Below are 26285 nucleotides of genomic sequence, written 5' to 3' on the forward strand. Positions count from 1 at the left end.
TTTGGTCTTTGGGGGGTTTCATCATATGTTTGCTGATTCATGTTTCACATTCCACAAGGGATGAAAATCAGATATAAGATTTACATAGTGCAATGTTTTCCATAGATAGTCTCTTGCCCTAATGTTTGAGTCTATCATCAGTATTGAAGTGGTTTTATTCTGAAGTTCACCTAGCAATGCAATTCGGACCAGATGGGTTGGGATTAGCTTGTTGCAGATTATTTTCTCGAATGCAGCCTTTTATACAATGGAACATTGTAAATTGGTGAAAAGTTCAACACATGCTTAAGAACTAGAGATGGGAAAATGCAATTTTCTGGAGTCTGCTCTTGTGAATGACAAAATATAGAACTTAAATATACAAAACCAAATATTGGCTGACGAGATGAGGTGATCTGAATTTAATGGCAATCCCACTTGTTTGTAGAAAAGCCAAGGTGATCTAGCTTCTCTCTGAAAAAGGTAGGAGAGCATGTAAGATTGGAATAGGATCAGAATATGTCGTCAAACAAGTCTACAATCTTCTCTAGTAAAGCTGTATGGAGGCTTGGAACATCAGTTAACCATAAAGGAAGATAGTTGCTATTGCCATGAAATACATAAACACAGAATATAAAACCACAGGTAGGGTGCAAAACCAAAGGCCATAATGTTGCCTCGATAAAAGATGCATGTGAGACTCAAAAGCATGGATATGGCAGATTATTTATTTGACAAATTATGTTAAAGGAAAGTCACCACATGGGTTGATGAACATGAACAAAAGGATTTGTTGGAATTGAGTTTTCACTTTCATGCAAATGCTATCATCGGGTATAATTTTTAAATCCCACATTTATGGAATATCACTTTTTTAAGAGTCTCGATACATTGACAATTTAGTCTCACTTACCTTGAATTTTATGTTCTATCAAAAAATATACTGAAACTTTTCAGGGTGTAGCTACCAGGTATTGCAGAGTCTTTTGTTGGTACTTTGTTTACTGCCATTGAAAATAAATGACTTACCACAACGTTTCCAAACATTCAAGCTTGGTAAAAATCTGTTTTTAGTTTATTTTCCTTTTTAATATTCTTAGAAATTCGTTCTGATCTACATTTTATTCTTATCATTCATTACAAACAATATCATGATGGAGGCAAAATTATTAGCTCAAATAATTATCAGGTCAAGGTATTGTTGTTCAATTCCCTAGACATCATTATTTAAATTTACATCAAGGCAGTTTGCCTCATTGCCTGTGCTTGGGTTCCTCTAAGTAGTATTGAATGATTATAACTGTAGATTTACTTCCCTCTCGAATTTTTCATTTTACAACATATTGTTTATTGAAGGATTAGAAGAACGAAATTGCACTATTACTTGAATGTTTTGTATACTTTAAGCTCAAAAATATGTATTTGAATATCACGTGTAACTTGTAAGCTACATATATTTTCATCCTCTTATATATAAGTTGCGCTCACTTGCTTTCCCCTTTCACAATATCTAGGTTTACTAATTGGATAATTTGATGCAAATAATGATTTCAGATGGGTTTAATCTACAACTATAATGACAATACTTAAAGTTTTTTAGGGTTTTTGTTGTCCATGATTTTTAGTTTTTCAGCTCATTGTAGGCCATTTGTTTTTTGGAAACACTGTGTCATTTCATTTTATATGATTGTTATTTTTCTTATTTGCATGTCAATCAGTTTGGGATATATTGATAACCAAAGACGACTTGAAAATAGTTGAGCAGCAGAGCATTCTATATTATCACCATGCCTAGGATGAAAATGATATCCAGGGATTTTATGGACATGGTTGCAGCATTACCAGCTGCGAAGTTGGATCGACTTTATGAGGATCATATCATATGTGAAGCAGTATTAAGGCAAGCTATTTTAATTTTCTGTATTCTCTTTTATTTTTCATCCTTCAAGTATTCATAAGGGAAGCTTCAGAAATTACTGTGCAAAAGTTCAATATCAATGATATGCTTTTATATCTACACTATTTGAGGTCAAATTTATATTATTTTACTACAAAAACAAGAAATGATAAATGAATATGTAGGATATAGATGAACATTTAATGTGGAAGCAGTCAATTATTAGGAATATAATAATATCTTGATATTATAAGAATATATTAGAATACGAAAGATCCAGATCTCATCTTTTCATTGATAGTCCCTGAAGCATTTGAAGATAATCCAGGTGTGTTATCAATAGGTACTTGTAATACTAATGGGTAATAATCGTCATGATCCAGAGCAGTCTGGGGGTGATTCAGAGTAGTTCAGGGGTGACAGAACAACCATAGATTGAAAAAATTGGAAATCCAATTTTCGGTATTTTCTATGTTCTATTTATTTGCAATTTTCAAGGCCTTTGGAGCAGAACTTGGGTTCGAAACTGTTGTCGTTCCCTAAAAATTACTAGCCAAAGGCAATGATTTTTAGGGACTGAACTTGGAGATCTTTCTAACTGTGTAAACGGTTTCAGATTTCGAGGATTGAGCTAAAAGTTATGACCCCGCCAAGTTGGGGTATCTAAATTACTAGATTTTTGAAAATTTATAATTTTGTTTATTGTTGTCAGCCAATTGTTCATTTTGAATTCATAAGATTCTAAAGGTTGTCGACATTCCAAATAATTCTATAGACCTCCCTTTGGATTGAATGAATTTCAGCTTTTGAAGCTCACAACTCTGTCTAGAAGTCATGCCATCGGTCACTTTTGCTAAACAATATTGCAAGTTTTTGTGTACTTAGTATTGTTGTTTGGATTCACCATTGAATTCAGATCACCTCATCTCATCTATCAATATTTGGTTTTGTATATCTAAGTCCTATGTTTTGTCATTCACAAGAGCAGACCCCCAAAAGTTGCATTTTCCAATCTCTAGTTCTTAAATTCTTGAGCATTCTTAATACATTCATTTACCATGATAGAGAGTTTGAGGATCATCCACAATAGGGTGCCTTGGAAGTTCATCCTTTCTAAGTCCAAAGGCAGTACCCTTTGTACCCCTTTGGCCTCATGGGACTCCCCGGTCATATACCATGGGGTGGTGTATCTAAAAGATAACCCCAACATCGTTCCCCTACTTGTAATCCTCCCTTTCTTGTCTACTTCAATAACTATAGGGCTTGGAGGGAAGATTGCAATAGGGTGCCCTTGGCTCAACCCTAGGCCCAAGGTCATGACCTTATTCTCCTTGGCCTCATGTGGTCCTTAACCGATGGTCCACAACCATCATCATGAGGTGGCCGTGTGGTCCTTAACCAATGGTCCCTAACCATCTTTACAAGGCGCCATACCTAGTGAGGAGTCTTTCACCGTCCCTCTTCCTTGCACTTCTTTCCTACTCTAACATGGCCAATTAATATAGGTAGTGTTCATATCTTATCAATAATTAATGCATTTATCAAAATATATATATTATCAATCACATATAATTATTATACGCATATCATTATATTGATAAACTAATTCTATGTGCAATGAATATATATACTCACATTCGTAGGCATAAGTAATCTAACTATTTCCCATATAATTAACATTTTACATAGATGTGTTAAGAAGTTAATCCTGCATACAACACGAACTTGACATATGAGTAGTTAATCAGATCTGCTGTGGGCAAATATCTCTGCTGATGATCGATCTGCTGCTATGGACATTGGTAAATATCTTGTTAATCCAATTACATCACTATCCAATCTTAATCCAGTTGCTGTTCATTTGTTCAGATTTTTGTAATTTTGGGTCTGTTTATTAGTCTGCAAATAGCAGAAGAGTATTGTTTCTCCCCACCCCCTTCTTCAAATGAGATCTTCTTCCCTTTATATCTTCCATTGTGAGGGAGAAGTCACACCCCTTCAACATGTCCACCCTTCGAAAGAGTCACAATGTTTCATAATTTTTGCCCTCCTTTGGAAGAGTCACTTCCTTATTGACTTGCCATTCCTTCCTTCTTCCATTGAATCTTCCTTGATTCACGTGCTTCCTTCTTTCTTTTCTCCTCCTTCTCCCCTCTCAAATGAGGTTCTTTTCTCCCTTTTATATCTCATGTTCGAGGGTGTCACAACTTTTCATTTCATATCTTTTGACCATTCATTAACTTGGTTAAATTTTAATTATATTTAATTTTATATTTTGATTTAACTGTTATTTTTGTTCTTTTGTATTTTAATTTTATTATTATTATTTATTGTTAAATCCTATTTTAAAGTGGGGACATTACAGTTAGCTCTTCCCAAAATTGCTCATCCTCAAACAATGTTATATCTTTTTTTGGTTCACTTCTGTTATTCTCATATTCTAGATCAGCCAAAAATAGAAATGTCATGATGATAGGAATATGTTTACTGTCATCACAGATATTCATAGAGTAGACATGCTAGAAACACATCAGGTATGAACCAAAGACGGGGCATACATGTAAAAACACAAAGCATACACACAAATACACATATTGTTGGATTCCTTCTCATTGACTAAAATGCATCCATTAATTTATCTTTACCTTGCAGGGTGGCAGGATTATGCTCTGATACCATTTGTAATGTCCCCTAATTGGGAGTACCCTAAATTTGCCCTAATTCTCAATTTCCAAATAAACAAGTGGGGTTAGAGAATACCTTTTCACATTGATTGGGACCCTGCAAACAAGTGAGGAATTATTCATAATCATAATTCATAAAGTAGATCTCTTTAATTAGAAATCAGCAAATATGTATTAGAAATATAGATCTAATCACAAGATAGTTTAACTAGTTTGAGAAGGCACAACCATAGAAGAGCTAAGATAGGATGACTCGATAGGGTGCCCCAAAGATCCTCTACCCTAGGCTCAAGGGCAAACCTTATCCCTCCCTTGGCCTCATGTGGCCCGTTCCATCCATAAGGTGGACTACCTAGAGAGGTGTCCTATAATCATTCCCCTCAATCTTGCCACTTCTATCCTATGTCTTATGATCGAGCATTCTTAATACATTCATTTACCATGATAGAGTATGAGGAGCATTCACAATAGGGTGCCATGGAAGTTCATCCTTTCGAAGCCCAAAGTCAGTACCCTTTGTACTCCTTTGGCTTCATGGGACTCCTCGGTTATATACGATAACCCCAACACCGTTCCTCTACTTGTAATCCTCCCTTTCTTGTCTACTTCAATAACTACCCCATATAGGGCTTGGAGGGAAGATTGCAATAGGGTGCCCTTGACTTGACCTTAGGCCCAAGGTAAAGACCTTATCCTCTTTGGCCTCATGTGGTCCTTAACTGATGGTCCTCAACCATCATCATAAGGTGGCCTCGTGGTCCTTAACCAATGGTCCCTAACCATCTTTACGAGGCACCATACCTAGCGAGGAGTCTTTCATTGTCCCCCCTCCTTGTACTTTTTTCCTACCCTAACATGGCCAATTAATATAGGTATATATTATTCATATTTTATCAATAAATTATGCATTTGTTAAAATATATATATTTCAATCACATATAATTATCATACGCATATAATTATATTGGTAAACTAATTCTACATGCAATGAATATATATGCTCATATTCGTAGGCATAAGTAATCTAACTATTTCCCATATAATTAACATAACACATAGATGTGTTAAGAAGTTAATCACGCATACAACACAAACTTGATATATGAGTATTTAATCAGATCTGCTGTGGGCGAATATCTCTGCTGATGATCGATCTGCTGCTACAGACATTGTTAAAGTTCTTGTTAATCCAATTACATCATTGTCCAATGTTAATCCTGTTGTTGTTCATTTGTTCTGAACTCTGTAATTTTGGGTCTGCTTATTAGTCTGCAAAGAGCAGAAGAGTATTGTTTTTTCCCTTCCTAAATGAGGCCTTCTGCCCTTTATATCGTGCATTGTGAGGGAGAAGTCACACCCTTTCAACATGCCTGCCCTTCGAAAGAGTCACAACCTTTCATAATTTCTGCCCTCTTGTGGAAGAGTCACTTTTTTATTTACTTCCCGTTCCTTCCTTCTTCCATTGACTCTTCCTTGATTCACATGCTTCCTTCTTTCTTTTCTCCTCCTCCCCTCTCAAATGAGGTTCTCTTCTCCCTTTTATATCTCATGTTTGAGGGAGTCACAACTTTTCATTTCATGCCTTATGTCCATTCATTAACTTAGTTAAATTTTAATTGTATTTAATTTTATATTTTAATTTAAATGTTATTTTTATTCTTTTGTATTTTAATTTTATTATTATTAGTTATTATTGAATTCTTTTTCAAAGTGGGGACATTACATATCTACTGTGCCATACTGCTTCAGCTGTGCAAGCTCTTTGAAATGCACCTCGGGGTCCTTTTTATCAAATCTATCAATGAGTTTGGTATTAAAATCATCATTGGTGGTGTTTGACCTGTGATCCAAGGTAATGAGACCATGGTACCACCATTTGTGTGCAACTCCGTCGAATTTAATTGCCTCATCTTCAACCATGGGTTTAAGAGCTAAATAGCTATCCAACTTATGCACCCAAGCTCTAGCTGAACACTTACCACTACCATCTAAATGATCGAGGGTGGCCTTTCCCAATGCATACTGTAAGTCCCTTTGACAAGCTGGACCTCTATAATCTGCCCTACCACCTCCCCTTCTCTTCTTTTGTTCCATGAATTTGTTAAAGGTTAGATCATCTCTAACTGCCTCCGGAAGAGTCTAATTTTCAGCATGGGCATGCCTTAATTCATCAACCAATGGAAGAGGTGTCTTGTTAGCAGTCTGAAGAGCCTCTCTCTGAATGAAAGTAGGCTGGAGTGGTTCCCCCCACCCCTGATGACCCTCATTCCCTTTGGGTTGCGAACTCTGAGAAGGAATTCTTGAATCTGCTGCTGTAGGCTGCCTTTGACCATTATTTTGTTGTCTAGAAGAGCTACTCTCTTTGTTTGTTTGGTTATTCTGTGATGCATTCTGATTACCTTGAGTATTGTTTGGCATACTTTTGTTAAACTTTCCCAACAATTTAGACATCATATCAATCATAACAACGAATTTCATTCCCATTTTGGTATTTGGGCTCAAAGAATGAGCTCTCTCCTTACCTTTTTCTGCCATGTTCTCTGGTATGTGATTGCCGTCTCTAGAAGTTTCGTGTTGCATATCTAAAATCCCTGAAATTGTTTCTCCCTTTGGAACTGGTGGGGGTTGCCAATGTCCTTTACTTTGTTCTCTTTTGTAATATCTCTGTTCCCTTTCACTCATAGGAAGAATAATTCTGATTTTGACTGTTCAACACAGGCTGGCAGGATGGTTTGTGCTCTGATCCACTGTGGTGTTTACCCCTGATTTTTTTTTCAAAAGTGTTTGTTTGCAAGATGTCTCCAATGGATAGTTTTTGCTTTTGTTTTACTTCAGATTGCATTTAGATTAAGAGACAAGCATGACACGTTATACATTTGCAATATAACAAGAAGATAAATTGTTGATTGTAACAAATATTCATTCCATCCTAAGTCACCAGGTTTGAATTTGAATTCGAAGTTCGACAGCTTTGAAATTCGAATGAAGTTCGATGAGGAAAAATTTCGAAATATATAAAATTCGAATTAAATTCGCCATATGTAATTTTTCAAATTTTTAATAAATATATGTAATATATCTATAAAATTGCCTAAATAAAACATTGAGAAATAGATTTGAAATCATTACAAAAAGATGACACATTTATAAAATATAAACCATAGGAAACATATGCTTTCACGATTGCAAAGATGTTCTTTTGTCAAAAAGGTACAATAACAATCAAAGACTTCAGAACTTTAAAATAACTCTAAGTCATCAAGAGCACTTGGCTGGGATGCCAAATCATCATTATCTGTATCACTACTTAGTTCATCATTTGCAAAGTCAGGCTCATCTGCATCTGGCATTGCTATGCCTTCAAGAGTCTGTTCTAAAGAAGTGGTCTTTGCTGATTTGTTCATCAGCAATTTCAAATTGCTGCGAACATAGACAAGATTTCCCAACTTTCCAGTCAACAATTTGTTTCTCTTTTTGGAATGGATGTGGTCAAAGCAACTCCAGTTCCTCTCACAAGCTGATGAACTTGCTCTCTGACTCAAAATTTGAATAGCAAACTCTTGCAGTTCAGGAGCTGATGATCCATAAGCGATCCAACATCTATATCTAGGCATATGTGGCGAGTCATATTTGGCTTCTGCCCCTCCAAACATCCCTTCTCCTCTCTTGTATTGCCAACTTTGATCTCTGATTAGTGCTGCAATTTCTGGATTTGGTGCATACTTGCTAATGGCTTGGCAAAGCCCTGCCATGATTTCATTATCACCCCTTCTATCAATAGCAAACAACTTAGGCTCCAAAAAGCAAGTTGCCGCATGTAAAGGTGTGTGCATCATTTCCATCTGCAATCAACTGTCTCCCATATCTGCATATATTCTGCTTCTTGATTATTTAGTGCTTTTTGAATAGATTCCTTACACTGGTCCATGCTTTCATAAAGCATGCCAAGGCGAGGAGTGTCACCATCAACCATACGAAGCACATCAACAATTGGTTCACATACAAGCAAAACTTTTGCTGCACTTTCCCAAAAATTGTTGTTTAGGATGATTTGCTCTATGTTCTTCCCCTTAGGGCATTTAGAAAGCCCTGAACTTTCCCACTGATTGGAACAAATAACAGATCTCAAAGCTGCTTTTTCTTCAACCACTCTTTTCAAAGTGATATAATATGAAGCAAATCTTGTTTCACAAGGCCTCAACAATTCCTTTGATGCATGCTGCCTATAAATACTAAATGTGAGATGATGATTCCGTATGAAATTTGCAATTGCTCTCCCTCTATGAATAGCTTCATTTACCCATGAGAATTTAGCCAAGTCATGAAGGAACAAATCGAGACAATGGGCTGCACATGGGCTCCAATATATCTGTGGGTACTTCTCTACAATCAGCCCCCCAGCTCCCACACAATTTGCTGCACTATCGGTTACCACTTGAACCACATTTTCCACCCCTACTTCAAGATTGGCTTCCTCTAATATTTGAAAAATATACTCTGAAGTTTTCTTGTGGTTCATGGTGTCAATGACTTTCAAAAACACAACACCTTCAGGACAAGACACCAAAACATTAATCAATGGCCTTTGACACATATTTGACCATCCATCACTCAATATAGTGCAACCTGTTTCCTTCCAAGTGGGTTTGACATCAGCTAATTTTTCAGTCACTCTATCTTTTGACCTCTGCAAAAGAGTTGTCTTGATAGCCTCTGAACCTGGGGGTGTGTACCCTTTGCCAAACTTTGCAATTTTTGAACTGCATTATGGAAATGAGGATTTCTCGCAACATTGAATGAAATAGCACTTGTGTAAAACAAATCAGCAACTGCATCATCCACCTGTTGTTTCTCTACTGGTTTCCAAAAGTTGTTCAGTGTTCCACTCTGTTTTGATACACTCACTGGTTTGGATTGCACAGAAGAGGAAGACATGACAGATGTGAATCTAGATATATCTCCTTCAATTCTCTGTTTCTTTTGTGCCTTATTCATTTTGCCTACCATTGAAGCAGCCAACTTTTTCTCTAGAATAGCTTTAAGTTCTGGAGTCGCACCTATACATGCTTGAACACCTCCACCTGGACCCCCTGTATTAGCAAGGAAGTGGTCCCTAAGCCTTGTTAAAGTTCCAATTATAGTTCCCTCACATAGGTTACATTTGATGTGAGTTCCATTTCGGGTTACATGCTTCCATGCCTCAGAAGTTGATTTAGGAGGAGCCATTAAATGAAAATCTGCATGTTTGGAAATAAAAATTAAAAAACACTTATATTTATTTCAACCTTTCAAAATAGAAATACTTTTAAGTTTTAACAATTTCACAAATGACCTCTTAAAAATATATAATAAAAATATATAATATTAAACAATATAATAAAAAACTATTAATATAAAATTATAAATAATAATAATATTAAACAACATTATAAAATATAAACATTATAAATTTATAAATAAACATTATAAAGTATAAACTATTAATTTATTAAACATTATAAATTTATAAACATTATAAATAAATAAATGTGTATTATGTGTATTTTGTAATATTATATTGTATAATATAATAATAATATTAATATATTGTTAAACCTAAAAAAATATAAAAATATATGATATAAAATTAAAAACTATTAATATAAAATTATAAATTATATAATAATAATATTCAACAACATTATAAACATTATAAATAAATAAATGTGTATTATGTGTATTTTATAATATTATATAATATAATAAATATAATAATGAACCTAAATATTTTTAATTATAATGTTGTTTAATATTATTTAATTATTAAACCTAATTAAAAAAAAAAAAATAACAGGAGAAGCCGAAGCCTACCTGTGCAGGTCGGGACTCGGGAGAGGCTGTGCAGGTCGAGACTCGGGAGACGTCCGTCTGCAATGGTGGCGGTCTGGTGGGCGACGTCGGGTAGCAACTGTGGGCGACGTCGGGTAGCAATGGCCGTGGCGGTTGGCAACGTTGGGTAGCAATGGCCGTGGTGGTCGGCAACATTGGGTAGCAATGGCGATTGGAACTAGTGCGTGACGTGTCCGTGACTGCAACTCCGTATTTATTAACAAAACTCGATGAAACCCTAAAATGAGCAAGGGAAAAAAACGCTTTTTGGCAAACACATCATCCCTAAATTTTTATTCGAATTTAATCGAATATTTTAGGGTTTTTATAAAATGTTTCAAGTTCGGCAAATTTCAAACTTCAAGGTTGAAATTCGGCCAAACGTGGTGACTTAGATTCCATCTATATAAAACATTAAAAATGTATTAAAATCATATTCAAAATCACAAATCAGATCTATTGTAGTCTCTAAACCATAAAAGACATGCTCAGATCCGATTTATACATCCAAGCTTAGTCTTCAGTGAACAAGGGCAAATAGATGGAGTGATTACCAAGTCTCCTAACCCTCTTAAATATGCTCCATCTTTAAGAAAACTTTACCAGCAATTAACAATGCCCAAAGACGTTGAAACAGAGCCAACCAAACGTAGATTACAGACCTGCAACCAATCCGAAATGCCAAGGCAAGATAGTAGGGACCCCCTGAAGGGGCGATCAGTCTCTAAAATCAATACTTCACTAAATATACTGAATGAATGTTCTATTTGGGACGCCCTTCAAAAAGGATGATTCGAAATAAATTCTAGAACTCATTTTCAACTTTCAACAATGCTATGAACTCTTTGAAACTCCCAGCCGTTGGAAAAAGGTGATTTCCAGAAATCTGGAAATGAATATCAGACTGAAAATGGCATATTAACACTCCTAATGCACATCAAGTGGAAGCAAATCGTCAAACACACCAAAAACTCAAAACACACCGCACTGAGATCTGCAGACCCACTTCAAAAAACACTGCAGATCTTCATTCCAACTTCACCAAAATGATAGAAATCAGGAACTCTGTGAATACCAATGTGATCCCTGAAGTAGAATCACTCCTTCCGGCTAGAGTGGATCTCTCACCACCGAAACCAGCAAGCAAAGATGAGGGTTTTTGTCCTCAACTATTGGAAAATAAAACCTAGGAAGCAATCCAGCAACATCCTGTTATGTTGCCAAAAAAAAAAAAATCCAAATGAGAGCCCAAGAGGTGATTATATACGTGAGGAAAGGGAATTAGGTTATTCAAATTTGAAATTACTTTGTTCTCCAAGAAACACCACGCCCCATTCATGAGATTTTTAATTAATTTTAAATACCTTATGCTTCTCTTACTAGGCATCCACTTCTAGAAGCTTAAATTTGGCCTTTGAAAAAGTATTAATCAATTTTATTACTAGGTGTCCCATAAGGACTTAACAGGCCCCCTTTTTAAAACAATTTTGTGCAACTAGGCTGAGGGGTATAAATCACTTAAGTCGTAAACTGACAATATAAGAGACTTAGGTGATTAAAATCAAAATATTTCTCTGAACACAAAAGAATTCACCCAATATCCATAAATGAAACACTATATGGCTGGATAAACAAAGACCGGTCCAATTCCTAAAAATAGTAAGTGTGTCTAAACACCAAATTGCTCCAATTTGAGATACATTGAAACATACTATAAATAGTAAGTGCTAAAAATGGCCATTGTTAAAAATAGTAACCCTTGCTAGAAAGCACCGAAAACCACCACTAGGCCTTGCACTGGCCACGAGTCCCCTAACCAAATCCACTTAGCCTATGGGAACTCTATAATAGACTAATGGGCTACCAAATTGATCAGGTGCAAGAAGGGGACATTACATAGTTGCAAGATTGATTTGGGATACTGGTATCTCCAAGAAAGATTATTCAAGTGAAGAAGAAATTATAAGAATATCCTAGTATGTGATTGCTTGAGGACAATCTAATCTTGTTAAGAGTGGACTATAATGTTCCCTTTTTTTGAGATTATAATAATAAATAGTAAGAATATATTAAAATATTTAAAATATAAAATATAAAATATAATATAATTATAAAATATAAAATTAAAGTTTAAGTTAATCAAAAGTCAATGAGCACGTGAAGAATCATGACCATTTAAGGAAAAAGATATTTAAGAGACACTAAACAAGGAGAAGTGAGCACTAATACGAGGAATATATTTTATATCTGATTTTCATCCCTTGTGCAATGTGAATTGTGGTTTAGCAAACATAGGACAAAACCCCTCCAAGACCAGAGATTTAAGAATGAAAACCTTTAATTTCTCTTGACAAGTTAGTGGACAGAAATCTCTTACTTTACACAGAAATTTAGAAAACATTTCAAGACAATTGTACAAGTAAAGAAGCTGCAGATTGGAAGAAAGATTACGAAGAATATAAGTTTAATATATCAAAAGCTAATTAATATTTTTAGTTGATTTCACAAGTATTATTGTGAGTGTGGAATATCTATTTTAGCAAAAATAAGGAAAATTTTAAAAGGGCATTACATCTATTTGGTATATTTGGAAGAATCTATTAAAATCTATGTCATGGAATTGATATTTCGTCGTTTAATTCTAGGTATGGTATGTCTTGGAATTGGGTACGTCCAAAAACCCTTCAAATTAGACTATGGTTCGCATTTGTGCAGCCTGAAATGTTTTTTGATCCATGACAAGATTCTGGTCTGTTTCTGGCACTAATGTGGCATTTTTTTCATGGAACACGACATGATTTTTGTGCTTTTTTGACTTTTTGATGAAAAAATCCTAGCCACTTTAGAAAATGTGCTAGAAAATTGAAGAGGTAAAATATGAGGTTATCTTTGGTTGTTCTTATGTTGTGAAAGGCAGGAAAGAAGTCATGACTTATTTATGTGTTGCTTGCCATTGCTCTTGTCCTCTTGTTAGTTGCTTGCTCTTCATCCTCCTATTAGTTGCTTGTCCTTTGCCCAAGCTTGCGTCCCTTAAAAAACCGTGCCCTACTGTCCAAGCAAACCATCTTCAAGTAGGTTTATCCCTGAAAATTGGAATTTTAAAATTATAGTTTTTTGTGTATAAATTTTAAAACTCACTCTAGTATGATATTTTCCTTCAGGAAATTTAATTTCAGATTATCAATGGGTTTAATATATAAAATTAAAGATTTAGATTTAGTATATATGCAAAATGCTTTTCCGATATATTTTAATTATGCATGTGGAGTATTTGAAAACATCTCACCAAAGAATAAGTTATATACTATTTTTATTAATTTAATTCTATATATTGTTAGAAGGTTTAATGGTGGGTAAATTAATTTAATATATACAATTTCAGAGATGTACGATTTACCATATCAAATTTAAAAGTTATAATTTATTTAAGTTAAATTTGACATGGTATAGGTACTATAAATTAATAAATTTTAAAATTTTGTATTTTAACATACTATATTAAAAACTTTAAAATTTAATTTGAATATAACATGGTATGTGTATGGGTAATGGTGAATTAATTTAATATATACAAATTTAAAAAATATGATGTTTGTTCAATTTTGGTTTTTAAATTTCTCATTGCAAAGATTACATTGGTACGATGCAGCCAATACTAACTCCATTGCCCAACCCACCTTCATAACCAACCCTAGATTGCCTTATCATACAAATGATATAACAAATTTGAGGTGGTGGGATATTTGTTTGGAAATGCAATAATTATAAATCTCATTGTTATTCATTTTTTTTGATAGTTTTAACATTTGAAAATCTCATTGGAAGGCTTGATTGTTAATTGTTCGACACTTACACTTGGGGCAAAACATAGTCAATCATTAATTTACATTCATGCAAAACCCCATTGAAAACCTGTGTTATTTTCATGCTCGTAAATTTTATTTATAGTTTTAGTCTAGGGTTATTTTTAGGTTTAGTTAAGTCTCATGGAGCTTCCCCTTATAATCTGAAGGATGGTGTTTTGTGTTGTCTTGCAAAAGACATTAAAATACTTACATATACATTGTTATGTATATTGGTTGTTTTTAAGATAATGTAGCTGTGGGTTCTACCCAAGTAGACACTATTACACATGGCTAAAAGCCAACATTGCTATATATAGAGATACTCTATAAAATGGCATTGAAAGTTACAACCTATGTTCACCTATAACAAAAATATGCCTAAAAAGATGAAGCCAACCAAAACCAAAATGGTGCTGGGGCTGTTGTTGCTCTATTATCACCCTAAGTTTGATAAACTCTTTTTTTTTGGCACAAACAACTCCATTCTTTGAAAGGGAGGACTGTAGATAAACTTGGTATCACTATATTATTATTACAGAATATTACCTTCAAACTGCCCACAAATAGAGCTAAATCTATGTAAAAAAATTTCACATTTTCTTAGCAGCGACCATCCCTTTTACCATGCCAACAATTCACATCTCCATGGTAATCAGCACTTGACCCTGCACCTTCATCTCATCTCCTCAACCGGAAAAACGTGAGGATGGCGAAAGGGAGTGGAGAATTCACTCACGTCATAGGGTCTACTACCCTTGTAATGAGTTTTATAGCAATGTGTGCAAAAATCAATTCTCTTGTCCACAAAACCCCTGAATTAACTAGACCATCATCTCTTAGTGCTACCTCTTTAATCTACAATGCTGAAGACCCAATGCAGATGCTAATTAGAAACTGCACTCTTAGAAGTGGCATCTTTCTTGCTCCTTGCTGTATTATAATGATACACACACGTCTTAATACATCTACTTAGTCACAAACCAATATTGAAAACTATGCTCCAAAGCCATGGAAGAAGGATTAATAGGTACTGATTGCATCACACCCACAATCTCACATAAACCTATGTGCGTTGGAATAAAAACATCCACGTGATTGCTTAAAGATTATATCGATTGGCAGAAGAAAATATGATTATCAAGCAACCCTTAGCTTGTCCTTAAAATGGAGGAGATCAAAAGTATATATATATATTCACCCAAGGATTTTTTTTGCCATACCACCGTACCAGGTCCCGGTACCCATACCCAAACCGGTAACTTAGCATGTACATACATACATATACATTGAATTATAGAATTAATAATATTGTCAACCCACGCATTGGCATCAAGTGGTCTCCACCTTTGGTTGGATGGATGAAGCCGATTTTTGATTTGTGCAGCAAGTGGAAATTTTGGTCTGTTGGTTGCAAGGTGTATATTTCAGGGGGGGGCATCTGTAGCCGAAAAATGTTATAAGATGAAACCAACAATGAAGCTGAGGCAGAAGCTCTACTTTTTGGTATTTAGTTATGTAAAAAATTTGGTGTTTTTTATTTGCAGATAGAAGACTCAATAATTATTTTTATTGCAATAAGAAAAAAATGTATATGAAAGTTGCAAGTCTTCTACACAACACTCAAGTATTATTGGACATTTTTGCTTCTTCTCAGTCTAAACATGCATACCAAGAAATTGACAAGGAGACTGATTTGCTGTCAAACTTTCACTTATTTAAAACAAATATTTATGATTGAATCTGTCACACAGATACCACATGCTTGTTGAAATGTGATAGCTAGATTGGATTATGTCTATTAAATTTTAATGTTGCCTAAGTGGCAATTAAAATTTAATGTATATTGTAATAACAACAATATCATGAGCAATTACTTGTAAAGTATTGGGCTGGGCCCAATTAGAGAAAATAATGTAACTTGTAGCTCAATTATAATCCCAAATTTGGGCGCCAATGTAAAGGAATAAATTATGAAATCAAGTTGGCCAAATAGGCCATCCGGCTTGGGAAAGAAGATGATTGAATCTTGTATATATCAAGATTCAATCTTGTCATCCAACACAATTTATAATCATCGAATTATTGCTCTACAATCAGTCATCTTCTACTAGCAAATTTGATCTTCTAATTAGTGCGAATCTGCCTTGTGTTTTGGGCGAACTATTGGGCAATCTGACCTTCACTTCAGATCCGAATCTGAGAATCATTAGGGGTTACCTGGAGCGAATTCATTGGTAATTCATCTAGGCGATTTGTGTTGTCTTGCTGGGTGATCTAGAGCAGCGAATTCTCCATCATTGTAGCGCCGAATCTCTGCAAGTTCAATCAGCAATTAAGCCTGCACTCCTGTGATTTGAATTGGGCAAAGTTCTGCCCTAGCTTGGTGATTGAATTAGATAAGTAATCTGATCTGAACTGTACTTGTAATTTGCTCATGATTTAAAGATTTGATCTGGATCTTTGATGCTGGGTTTTTCCTCCAAGAGGGAGGTTTTCCCAGGGTATATTTGTGTCGTGTTGATTTTGTATTTGTTTATCTTGTATTCTGATTTTCTGCTCCTTAATGCTTATCTGATTGCACAATATGTCCTAAATTTGTTTCCTATTCACACTCGATAGAATAAGCCTTTTGATAATGGAGAATGCATGGAAAACCTGAATCGTAGGTGTTGCATGTATCTGATTCTCTTCTATAAAGGCAGTCCATATGAACAGGCATAATGTGTGTGTATGATCCATGCGTTTCTTGTTTTCTTATGCCATTTTCCTCTTCCACATCTAACTGTTGATATCGTTGAGATTGAAAATAGTATCTAATGATTAATTCTTGAAGTTTTTTCTTAACATTTGCACTCTCATTTATCTAAGTTATGTGAGGATTTAAGAATGTAAGGATAGCATACATTGGTTGGATACAGGATCTGTGAATGGAGTATGCAGTGATCTGCATAGACTCTTTTTGTTCTCCTATGAACATAAACTGTAGCACCATTAGTATTATATGTTGTTAATCATGTTGATTGCATATAAAATTAATGCAGGTATGTGTTCAGTAGCATGACCTAATAGCAGCACACACATGAGGCTTGAGAAGTATTTAAGGATTTTTTGATTCTTGGAACTTAAACTGGACATCAAGTGATCTGATTATCTTCTCAAAATATATCAATGAATTCTCATGTCATGGTTTTGCAGGTCATTACCACCCGTGTCAAAGAAATATGTATTTCTGCTGTTATATATTGACACTGCTGTGCCTGCGAAATCATTAGATGAATGGGTTCTTTCAGATGGCCTCTCTAAACATAGAGCAGCACTTGACAGGTTATTACAGCTGAGAGTATTTGTTGAAGTTACTGAAAGGTATTCTCTCCATTACAGTAAGAGTAACCTTTTTTATATTATAAAAAAATGATAAAATGTATTTTCTACATCATTATGCTTTTCCACATGGAGGACATCCTGAATTTCAAGGGTTGAAACTGTCATTGGTTGATGTAATAATCATATTTCCTTTACCTTATTTTGAGCTTTGATATGTCCCGATGAGCTCTTTGCAATTCATTCAATCAATGCATGATCATAAAATTGCCATGTTGAATGTATATTTTGTAATCCATCCTACAGTTACGTGGAAGCTGTAGGGAAATTTATTCTCAAGGGCATATTCACTTGTCTAGAAGTCCATTTTTACTTCCAGCCAAGGTGTTTCTGAAGATGAACTACAGGCTAACGTGATATTAATTTTCTCAATGCTTTTCTCTTTAGATATTGGTAGTTTGAAAATTAATTTTAAAATACTATTTTTTTATTCTGTTGTTGTGTATTCATGAATTATTTTGTTGCATATTTATTTCTTGTTTGGTTACGAACAAATCATAGTTACCCCCTTTGATTATCAGATAAAAAAATATGTTCAATTAGTACAATATTTGTTGTGCTTCTCAAGATTCTTTACTGATTTAATGCTTGAACTTTTTCCCAGTAGGAAAAAGGATGGAAACTATAGATTGAACCCTGCGTTTCAGAGTCAACTCCGCCAAGTGATTGTGAATGGGTATGAACTTTTGGTACTTCAACTCACCTTATGCTCAAAATGAACTTCATCTACCTAATGGCAACTGGCAAGTAAATCTTTTAATTTTTTTTTCTGGTGTTTGTTTCATATGGCTGCAATTTTGATCAGAAGGGTATTTGGAGGCTGAAAAGCATCCAAGTTTCTGTACAAAAGATATTGTAATAAATAAAATATACAAAGCAAGTCTAATTGTGATTACCTTAGAACATAATCTGAGAGAACTGTAGTGTACCATCAGAGCGAAAAATTCTTCAAGTAGGAATCACAGTTTTGAAATGTTTTGTAAAAAGTTGTTTGCACACTTGTCTTAGATTCAGTAAAGACAAAATGTGGGTAGATTGAACCATGTTTACGTAAATGTAGTCTTACATCGCTTTTTAAAAATTGTCTATTTTTTTATATTAGTAGTATGGGTTTTATAGGGCCCCTGCCCTTCAAAGTTTCAAAAGTTATGCATTATGTTGAAGACTGACAAAGCTGACATAAAATTACATACCAAAAACTGCTTTGAGAGCCAGCAGAAGCACTTATAAAAATATATCATAAACCAGGAAATAAATAACTGTGAGCTATGCACAAAACAACTCAAGACTATGTTGGAGCTAAATTTGACTCTGTCCAAATTGGAGTCTAGGTCCCTGTTGATGGCGTTTTATGTACTATGCAACACAAAATAAAATATTAAGTACTCCATCCTCTCTTGAACAAAGACTCCCAAATGCTAAGCTATGTGATCAAGTGAGACGACTCCAAGGTTCTTGAATGTCAGGTCTTGATGTGTTCTTGGATAGACTGGGTTTATATGATGCAATATTGCTGGGATCACAAGGTGGACTTACGTTGAATGCTTGAAATATTGCTGGAACGTGGGAATTAATTTCATTTGAAAAAAAATGAAAAAGGAAAGGGTTGAGAAAGCTATTCTAATCCTCGGAATGTAAGAGCAATGAACAATCTTTGGTGGAATTCAACTAAGCTTTGCTTCAACATGCTATGAACATCTCCACAAGGCTAGTGCAATCTCCTAAGGATAGCTTTAAAATTTTCAAATCACCACCACAAGCATTGGACACCAACTTGGTGCATATCAATGAAGAAGTGATAATTGAAGTTAAGCTTGGCTAAGATAGACCTAATTGACTACGCAAGGCACTCTACCATTGGCAAGGTGTTAGTAGTATGGATGTACGAAATTCTCCATTGATCATACACAAAGTTCTTCCATTCATCTAAACAACATGAAAACAAATTGAGAAGTAGAGACCATCCAAATTGTTGAATCAACATATCGATTTCACCATGTCTTCAATGAAGTGTACATGCTTCTTACAGCAATGTTTTGGCAACAATCTTTGCCTTCTCTTCCTACTCTAACTATTTGCTATCTGCTACTGAGCTACTAACTATTCTCTATCTATTATCTCTTATTTACAAATGAAGAAGCGGAGCCTTTTATAATGCTCTCATTACAATTGAGTGGCTTAGATTGATTCACAATCAATGGCCAAGATTGAAAGATAAAAACCCATTGCAAAGCATTTAATGCTTGACCAATGATAAAATTACATTTGATGGGACACATGTTCTTTGAAAATTCAACCAATAGATGGTGATGTAGGTACATCAAATTTTGTGCCCACATGGTGATATAGGTTGCAATTGGAGTTGGAGCTGGTTTAGAGTTCAACATATTCAACTTTCTCTATACATCCTTGGCATACTTATATTGACAAATAAAAAATCCTTTATCAGATTGAACTACCTCAATGCCTAAGAAATATCTCATCAAACTCAAATCTGTCATTTCAAATTCTTTCATCATTGCTGATTTAAAAATGTCTACATACAAATTTCCTGTGAAAATCTAATCATCTACATATAAGCACAATCAAAATCTGACCTTCTTTGTTAATCTTTGTGTATAGAGTGGGCTCATTACTGCTTCTGCTGAAACCATTGCTTGTCATGCATGAGTCAATCCTGCTATACCATGCTCTAGGTGCTCGTTTGAGACCATAGAACGCCTTCGTCGATCTATAGACCTTGTCTTCATGTCCATGCACTTCATAGCCTGGAGGTTGTTTCACATACACTTCTTATTTTAGAAAACCATTCAAAAAATGCAGATTTAACATCCATTTGAAAAACTTTCCAATTATTTTGAGCAGCTATTGCTAAAACCATTCTAACTGTATCAAGCCTAGCAACTGGTGCAAATGTTTCAGTATAATCAATTCCATGTTGTTGTGCATAACCGTTTGCTACTAATCTAGCCTCATATTTATCAATTTCACCTTCTGCATTAAATTTGGTTTTATAAACCCATTTGACACCAATGCAATCTTTACCTTCAGGTAGATCCACAAACTCCCATGTCTGATTTCTTTCAATGGAATCAATTTCTTCATCCATGGCCTTGATCCAATGTTCCTCCTCAACCGCTTCTTCAAAACACATAGGATCACAAGAGAATAAAGCAAAATTTGAACTAAAATCCAAGCATTCTTCACCTTGTCCATATATCTCTTTCAAGCTTCTCATTTTCTTACCTTTTGATTTAGCAAATGTAGGAGTTGTCTTATTACCCGCTTTTGGAGTGGGATGCTCTGCATGACTTGATGATTGACCTTGCACAAGATTTCTTGGTGGAGTGCTTGGTCCTCCTTGATTTGGGCGATCAACTTGTTCTTCTTTATTATTTGGTATTGGTGCTCCAATTGTGACTACATTGTCAACATTTCCATCCCATGCTTCTTCCTCCTTAGATATGACATCCCTGCTAGTAATCATTTTTTTTGAAACTGGGTTATATAATCTGTAAGCTTTTGATTGTTCACTATAACCAATAAAAATACATTTTTCACTCTTATCATCCAATTTTCTCCTTATTTCAGTTGGAATTAAAACATATGCAACACATCCAAAGATTCTAAGATGAGATACAAAATGTTTCTTACCACTCCATGCTTCTTGAGGGATTCTTCTTTAATACTTTTTGTGGGACTTCTATTCAAAATGTATACGACACATGCTAATGCTTCAACGCAAAAATCATTAGTCAAGTTTTTAGCCTTTAGCATACTTCTTGCCATCTCCATTATGGTTTTGTTTTTCCTCTTTGCTACACCATTCTGCTGTGGTGTGTACCTTGTGAATTGTTTCTTGATCCCCCGATCTCTACAAAATCCAAAAATTAATTAGATCTGAGTACCTTGATGAAGATTCCACTTTGTTTTTCCACCATTGATTTGAAGTTTTGAACTCCTTAAATTTATTGAAAGCATCAGATTTCTCTTTCAAAAAATATATCTAAGTTTTCCTGTTGAAATCATCAATAAATGTCAGAAAATATAGACTTCCTCCTAAAGATAGGGTTTGCATTGGACCGCATATATCAGTGTGGACTAGCTCCAAAGGCACTCTTGCTCTATTTGAACTTCCTATTGGAAAACTTTCTTTACATTGTTTTGCCATTATACAACTTTCACTAGAATTTGTAAGCTGCATGATAGGTGGCAAACCTTTTACCATATTCTTCCTCTGCAACAAACTCAAGCCATCAAAATTAAGGTGTCCATACCTCAAATGCCAAAGCCATGTCTGGTCTAAAATTTGTGCCTTGAAATTAGCTTCCTCTATTCCATGCATCTGAAGGGGAACCATCCGGTTCTTGGTCATTTGAACCTTGGCAATCAACCTGTCACTAGGATTTCTATCCAAGATTGTGCAAACATCATTATTAAAGAGAACTCTGTATCCTTTTTCAATTAATTGATCAACGCTCATTAGATTGTGCTATAATCCATGCACATAATAAACATCGGGAATAAACCTTTTTTCTCCATTTTTAGTCAACACATTTATTACACCTTTCCCTAGTACAGACACTACAATATCATTTCCCAATTTTATTTCAGATTTCACAGAATCATCCAAATTAGAAAATGGTTCTCTATTTCCAATCATGTGGTTACTATAGCCACTATCTAAAATCCATACATCCTTAGATACATCTGAATTATTTGCTCTAGGTTTCTCAAATTCTGCTTGTTTCTTTCTCAATTTATATTCAAAATGACCATATTTCTTACAATAATAGCATTGAATATTGCATTTATCAAACCTTGATGATTGTTCTTGAGTTTGGTTTCTACCTCGTCCTCTATTATTGAAACTACGATTGGATTGATTGGTCATTTCTCCTTGATCTATATTCATCCGTCCACCTCTGCCTCTTCCTCTTCCTCTAGAATTTGATCTTCCTCTTCCTCTGCTTAATGAACCCTGTGCTCTGAAAGCATTCTCAAAAGAGGTATTATTGTTTCTATTCAATTTTGATTCATGTTTCAATAAAGAACCCATTAACTCATCTACTTATAATCGTGACAAATCTTTTGATTCTTCAATTGCTACAACTATGGAATCAAATCTTTTGATTCTTCCATTAGATCTAATTTGATTCACAATATTCAAAACTTGATTCATAAATTGGTCTATAGATTCAGATTCTCTCATTTGCAAATTTTCAAAATTTCTCCTAAGAGATTGTAGTTTGGGTACTTTCACCTTTGTATTACCTTGTTAGGCTATCTCTAGAATCTCCCATGCTTTCTTGGATCTCTTTGCTGCTGAAACCTTAGGAGAGATTGACTCATCCATTGATTGCTGAATTAAAAACAGGGCTTTTGCATCCTTTTTTCTATTATCTCTAAGGTGATCCTTTTCTGCTTGTAATCCCTGATAGGCTGCATCATCCTATGGTTCTGTAAAACCTTTCTCTACTAAATCCCAAATATCCTATGAACAAAACGAAGTCTTCATTTTAATTGCCCAAAACTCATAATTCTTACCATTGAAGATTGGAATTTGAGGCTGAATTTGAGTATTATTTGTTGCCATGACTTGCTACAACAATCTCCTTTCTCTCCCAATAATATTTTGCACCAAAAATAAAACTCAGATCTTCTTAAGCATTTAACCTTAGCTCTGATACCAATCTTGAAGGCAGAGAAATAAAAATCAATAATATGCTACAACAAACAATAAACAGAATAAATAAACTTTTTACTATGCATTAACACCCATGCGTATGCTACAGCACAATGCAAATATTATTTATTCATACATTAAAAACTGATTACATTCTCTTTTATTTATAGGAGATAGATGCCACCGATAGGAGATTTAACTTCTTGTTTAACATAACAGATTTTACGGTGGAAGAGGAGATAAAAAGTAAAAACAAAGAGCTAATTGTTCTCATGCAATGGTCTACATAATATTCGCTCATAACTGATGAGCTTATTGTTATGATAAAAATAAGGCAGTGATCTAAATGTGAATCATGCATAAAAACTAAGACTTTCACCGAACTCTGCAGGAAGCGGATTATTATGCAAGCATGAATACTAATTAATTGGGAGTTGTGTGCGAAATGGGAGGAATGAACTGTTGTTTTCTAACATGCTCCCCTTTAATTTCTACCATTTACTGATTTGTCATTTATAATTCCTAACTTTTGTCTCAAATGTTGAAAATTTTCCTTTGCTAGTGCCTTGGTAAACATGTCAGCTAACTGATCTTCAGATCTGCAGAATTCAAGATAGATTTTTCCATTATTGACTAGTTCTTTGATGAAATGAAATCTCCTATCAATGTGCTTGCTCCTCTGGTGAAAAACATGATTTTTTGATAATGCAATTGCTGATTTGTTGTCACAAAACATTGGTGTAGGCTCCTCTTGGGCTTGCAATAGATCCTTCAATATTCTCCTCATCCAGATTGCTTGGCATGGTGCTGATGTGGCTGCTACATACTCAGCTTCAGCTGATGAGAGTGTGACTATGGCTTGCTTCTTTGATGCCCATGAGATTGCACCTGTGCCACAATGAAAGATATATCTAGAAATGCTCTTCCTATCATCAATATCACTTGCAAAATCACTGTCAATACAACCAATCAAAGCATAATCATTAGCGGTGGAATATAGAATTCCATATCCCTTAGTTCCTGCAACATATCTCAAGATCCTTTTTCCAACTTGTCAATGTGAATCTTTTGGTGACTCCATAAATTTTGATATTAAACTAACACCATACATGATGTCTGGCCTTGTAGTTGCGAGATACATGAGACTTCCAACAAGTCTCTTGAACAAAGTTGGATCAACATTTGACCCCTTGTCCTCTCTGCTTAATTTTGTTCCTGTTGCAATTGGAGTTGGAGCTGATTTAGATTTCAACATATTAAACTTTCTCAATACATCCTTGGCATACTTATATTGACAAATAAAAATTCCTTTATCAGATTGAACTACCTCAATGCCTAAGAAATATCTCATCAAACCCAAATTTGTCATTTCAAATTCTTTCATCATTGCTGATTTAAAAATGTCTACAAACAAATTTCCAGTGAAAATCAAATCATTTACATATAAGCACACAATCAAAATCTGACCTTCTTTGTTAATCTTTGTGTATAGAGTGGGCTCATTACTGCTTCTGCTGAAACCATTGCTTATCATGTATGAATCAATCTTGCTATACCATGCTCTAGGTGCTTGTTTGAGATCATAGAATGCCTTCTTCGATCTATAGACCTTGTCTTCATGTCCATGCACTTCATAACCTGGAGGTTGTTTCACATAGACTTCTAGAAAACCATTAAAAAATGCATATTTAACATCCATCTGAAAAAAAATTCCAATTATTTTGAGTAGCTATTGCTAAAACCATTCTAATCGTATCAAGCCTAGCAACTGGTGCAAATGTTTCAGTATAATCAATTCCATGTTGTTGTGCATAACTTTTTGCTACCAATCTAGCCTTATATTTATCAATTTCACCTTGTGCATTAATTTTGGTTTTATAAACCCATTTGAAACTAATGCAATCTTTACCTTCAGGTAGATCCACAAGCTCCCATGTTTGATTTCTTTCAATGGAATCAATTTCTTCATCCATGTCCTTGATCCAATGTTCCTCCTCAACTGATTCTTCAAAACACATAGGATCACAAGCGAATAAAACAAAATTTGAACTAAAATCCAAGCATTCTTCACCTTGTTCATATATCTCTTTCAAGCTTCTCATTTTTTTACCTTTTGATTTAGCAAATGTAGAAGTTGTCTCATTACCTACTTTTGGAGTGATACTCAACATTTTCAAGCACTTGATGTGATGATAACTTTGCTCAAATTGATCCTCTAACATTGATCAACTCTTCTGAAACTCTCGTCTTGATCACTTCCATTCTGGAGCTTTCATCTTGCTATACTAACAATGTTTCTTGGATTTCTGAAGGAAATTCAAGATTGTGAAAAATTTTCATTCTTGAATGCTTGATGTTGATTGCTACCATTTGCCTTGATGTTGCCTTTCCATTATTTCCTCATGCTGATTGCTTGCATCAGACCCATGACTGACGTTGACATTGCCTTGGACTGACCTTGTCCTTTGACTAGGGATGGGATGTCCTTTGATCAAGGACGGGATGTCCTTGAAACTCAATACCTTAGCCAATATTTCTTGATCTCAACTTTGATGCCCTTAGCCAAAGGACGAAATGTCCTTGGTTCAAGGACGGCGATGCATTCAATGGCGTAGATGTGCCTAGCCTAAGGGTGAAACGTCCTTTGAATTCCTTGCCTTAATGTTACTTGCAGTCTTGGACATGTTGAACTCCCCATGTTGCTGGCATTGAAGCATTCCCTGTGTTGATCATGAAGTCCTCTTCCTTAGTCACCTGCAAAACAAACAAAGACTATCAAACACACTTGATATATGCTGATTTTACAACTCTCTTTCATCTGATACTTCGCTCTAAGCGGTCTCCTAAAAATTGATTAAATTATTCAGTCTCAGATCTGCAAATTACTTCCAAAATAGACTGGTAACTTCAATTAGATTACTCCTTTGATGAAATTGTCCCTTTAT

The 26285-nt window shown here is 34.8% G+C and overlaps 1 protein-coding gene across 6 annotated transcripts in view; it reads left to right on the forward strand.

Annotated features, from left to right (window-relative positions):
• Nucleotides 1-26285, forward strand: part of LOC131072250 (general transcription and DNA repair factor IIH subunit TFB2) — a 167583-nt gene that overhangs the window by 16842 nt on the left and 124456 nt on the right. For 2 of the 6 annotated variants that reach the window (XM_058008368.2, XM_058008369.2), the window contains exons 4-6: nucleotides 1698-1879; nucleotides 17469-17636; nucleotides 18259-18330. In XM_058008368.2, coding sequence (XP_057864351.1) covers nucleotides 1767-1879; nucleotides 17469-17636; nucleotides 18259-18330 — 353 coding nt within the window. In that variant the 5' untranslated portion in view covers nucleotides 1698-1766. The remainder of the gene's footprint in view (nucleotides 1-1697; nucleotides 1880-17468; nucleotides 17637-18258; nucleotides 18331-26285) is intronic. The other 4 variants (XM_058008371.2, XM_058008367.2, XM_058008366.2 and 1 more) reach the window with 4 other exon arrangements.

The sequence above is a fragment of the Cryptomeria japonica genome, chromosome 10, assembly GCF_030272615.1.
Source record: "Cryptomeria japonica chromosome 10, Sugi_1.0, whole genome shotgun sequence".
NCBI classification, from domain to species: domain Eukaryota; kingdom Viridiplantae; phylum Streptophyta; class Pinopsida; order Cupressales; family Cupressaceae; genus Cryptomeria; species Cryptomeria japonica.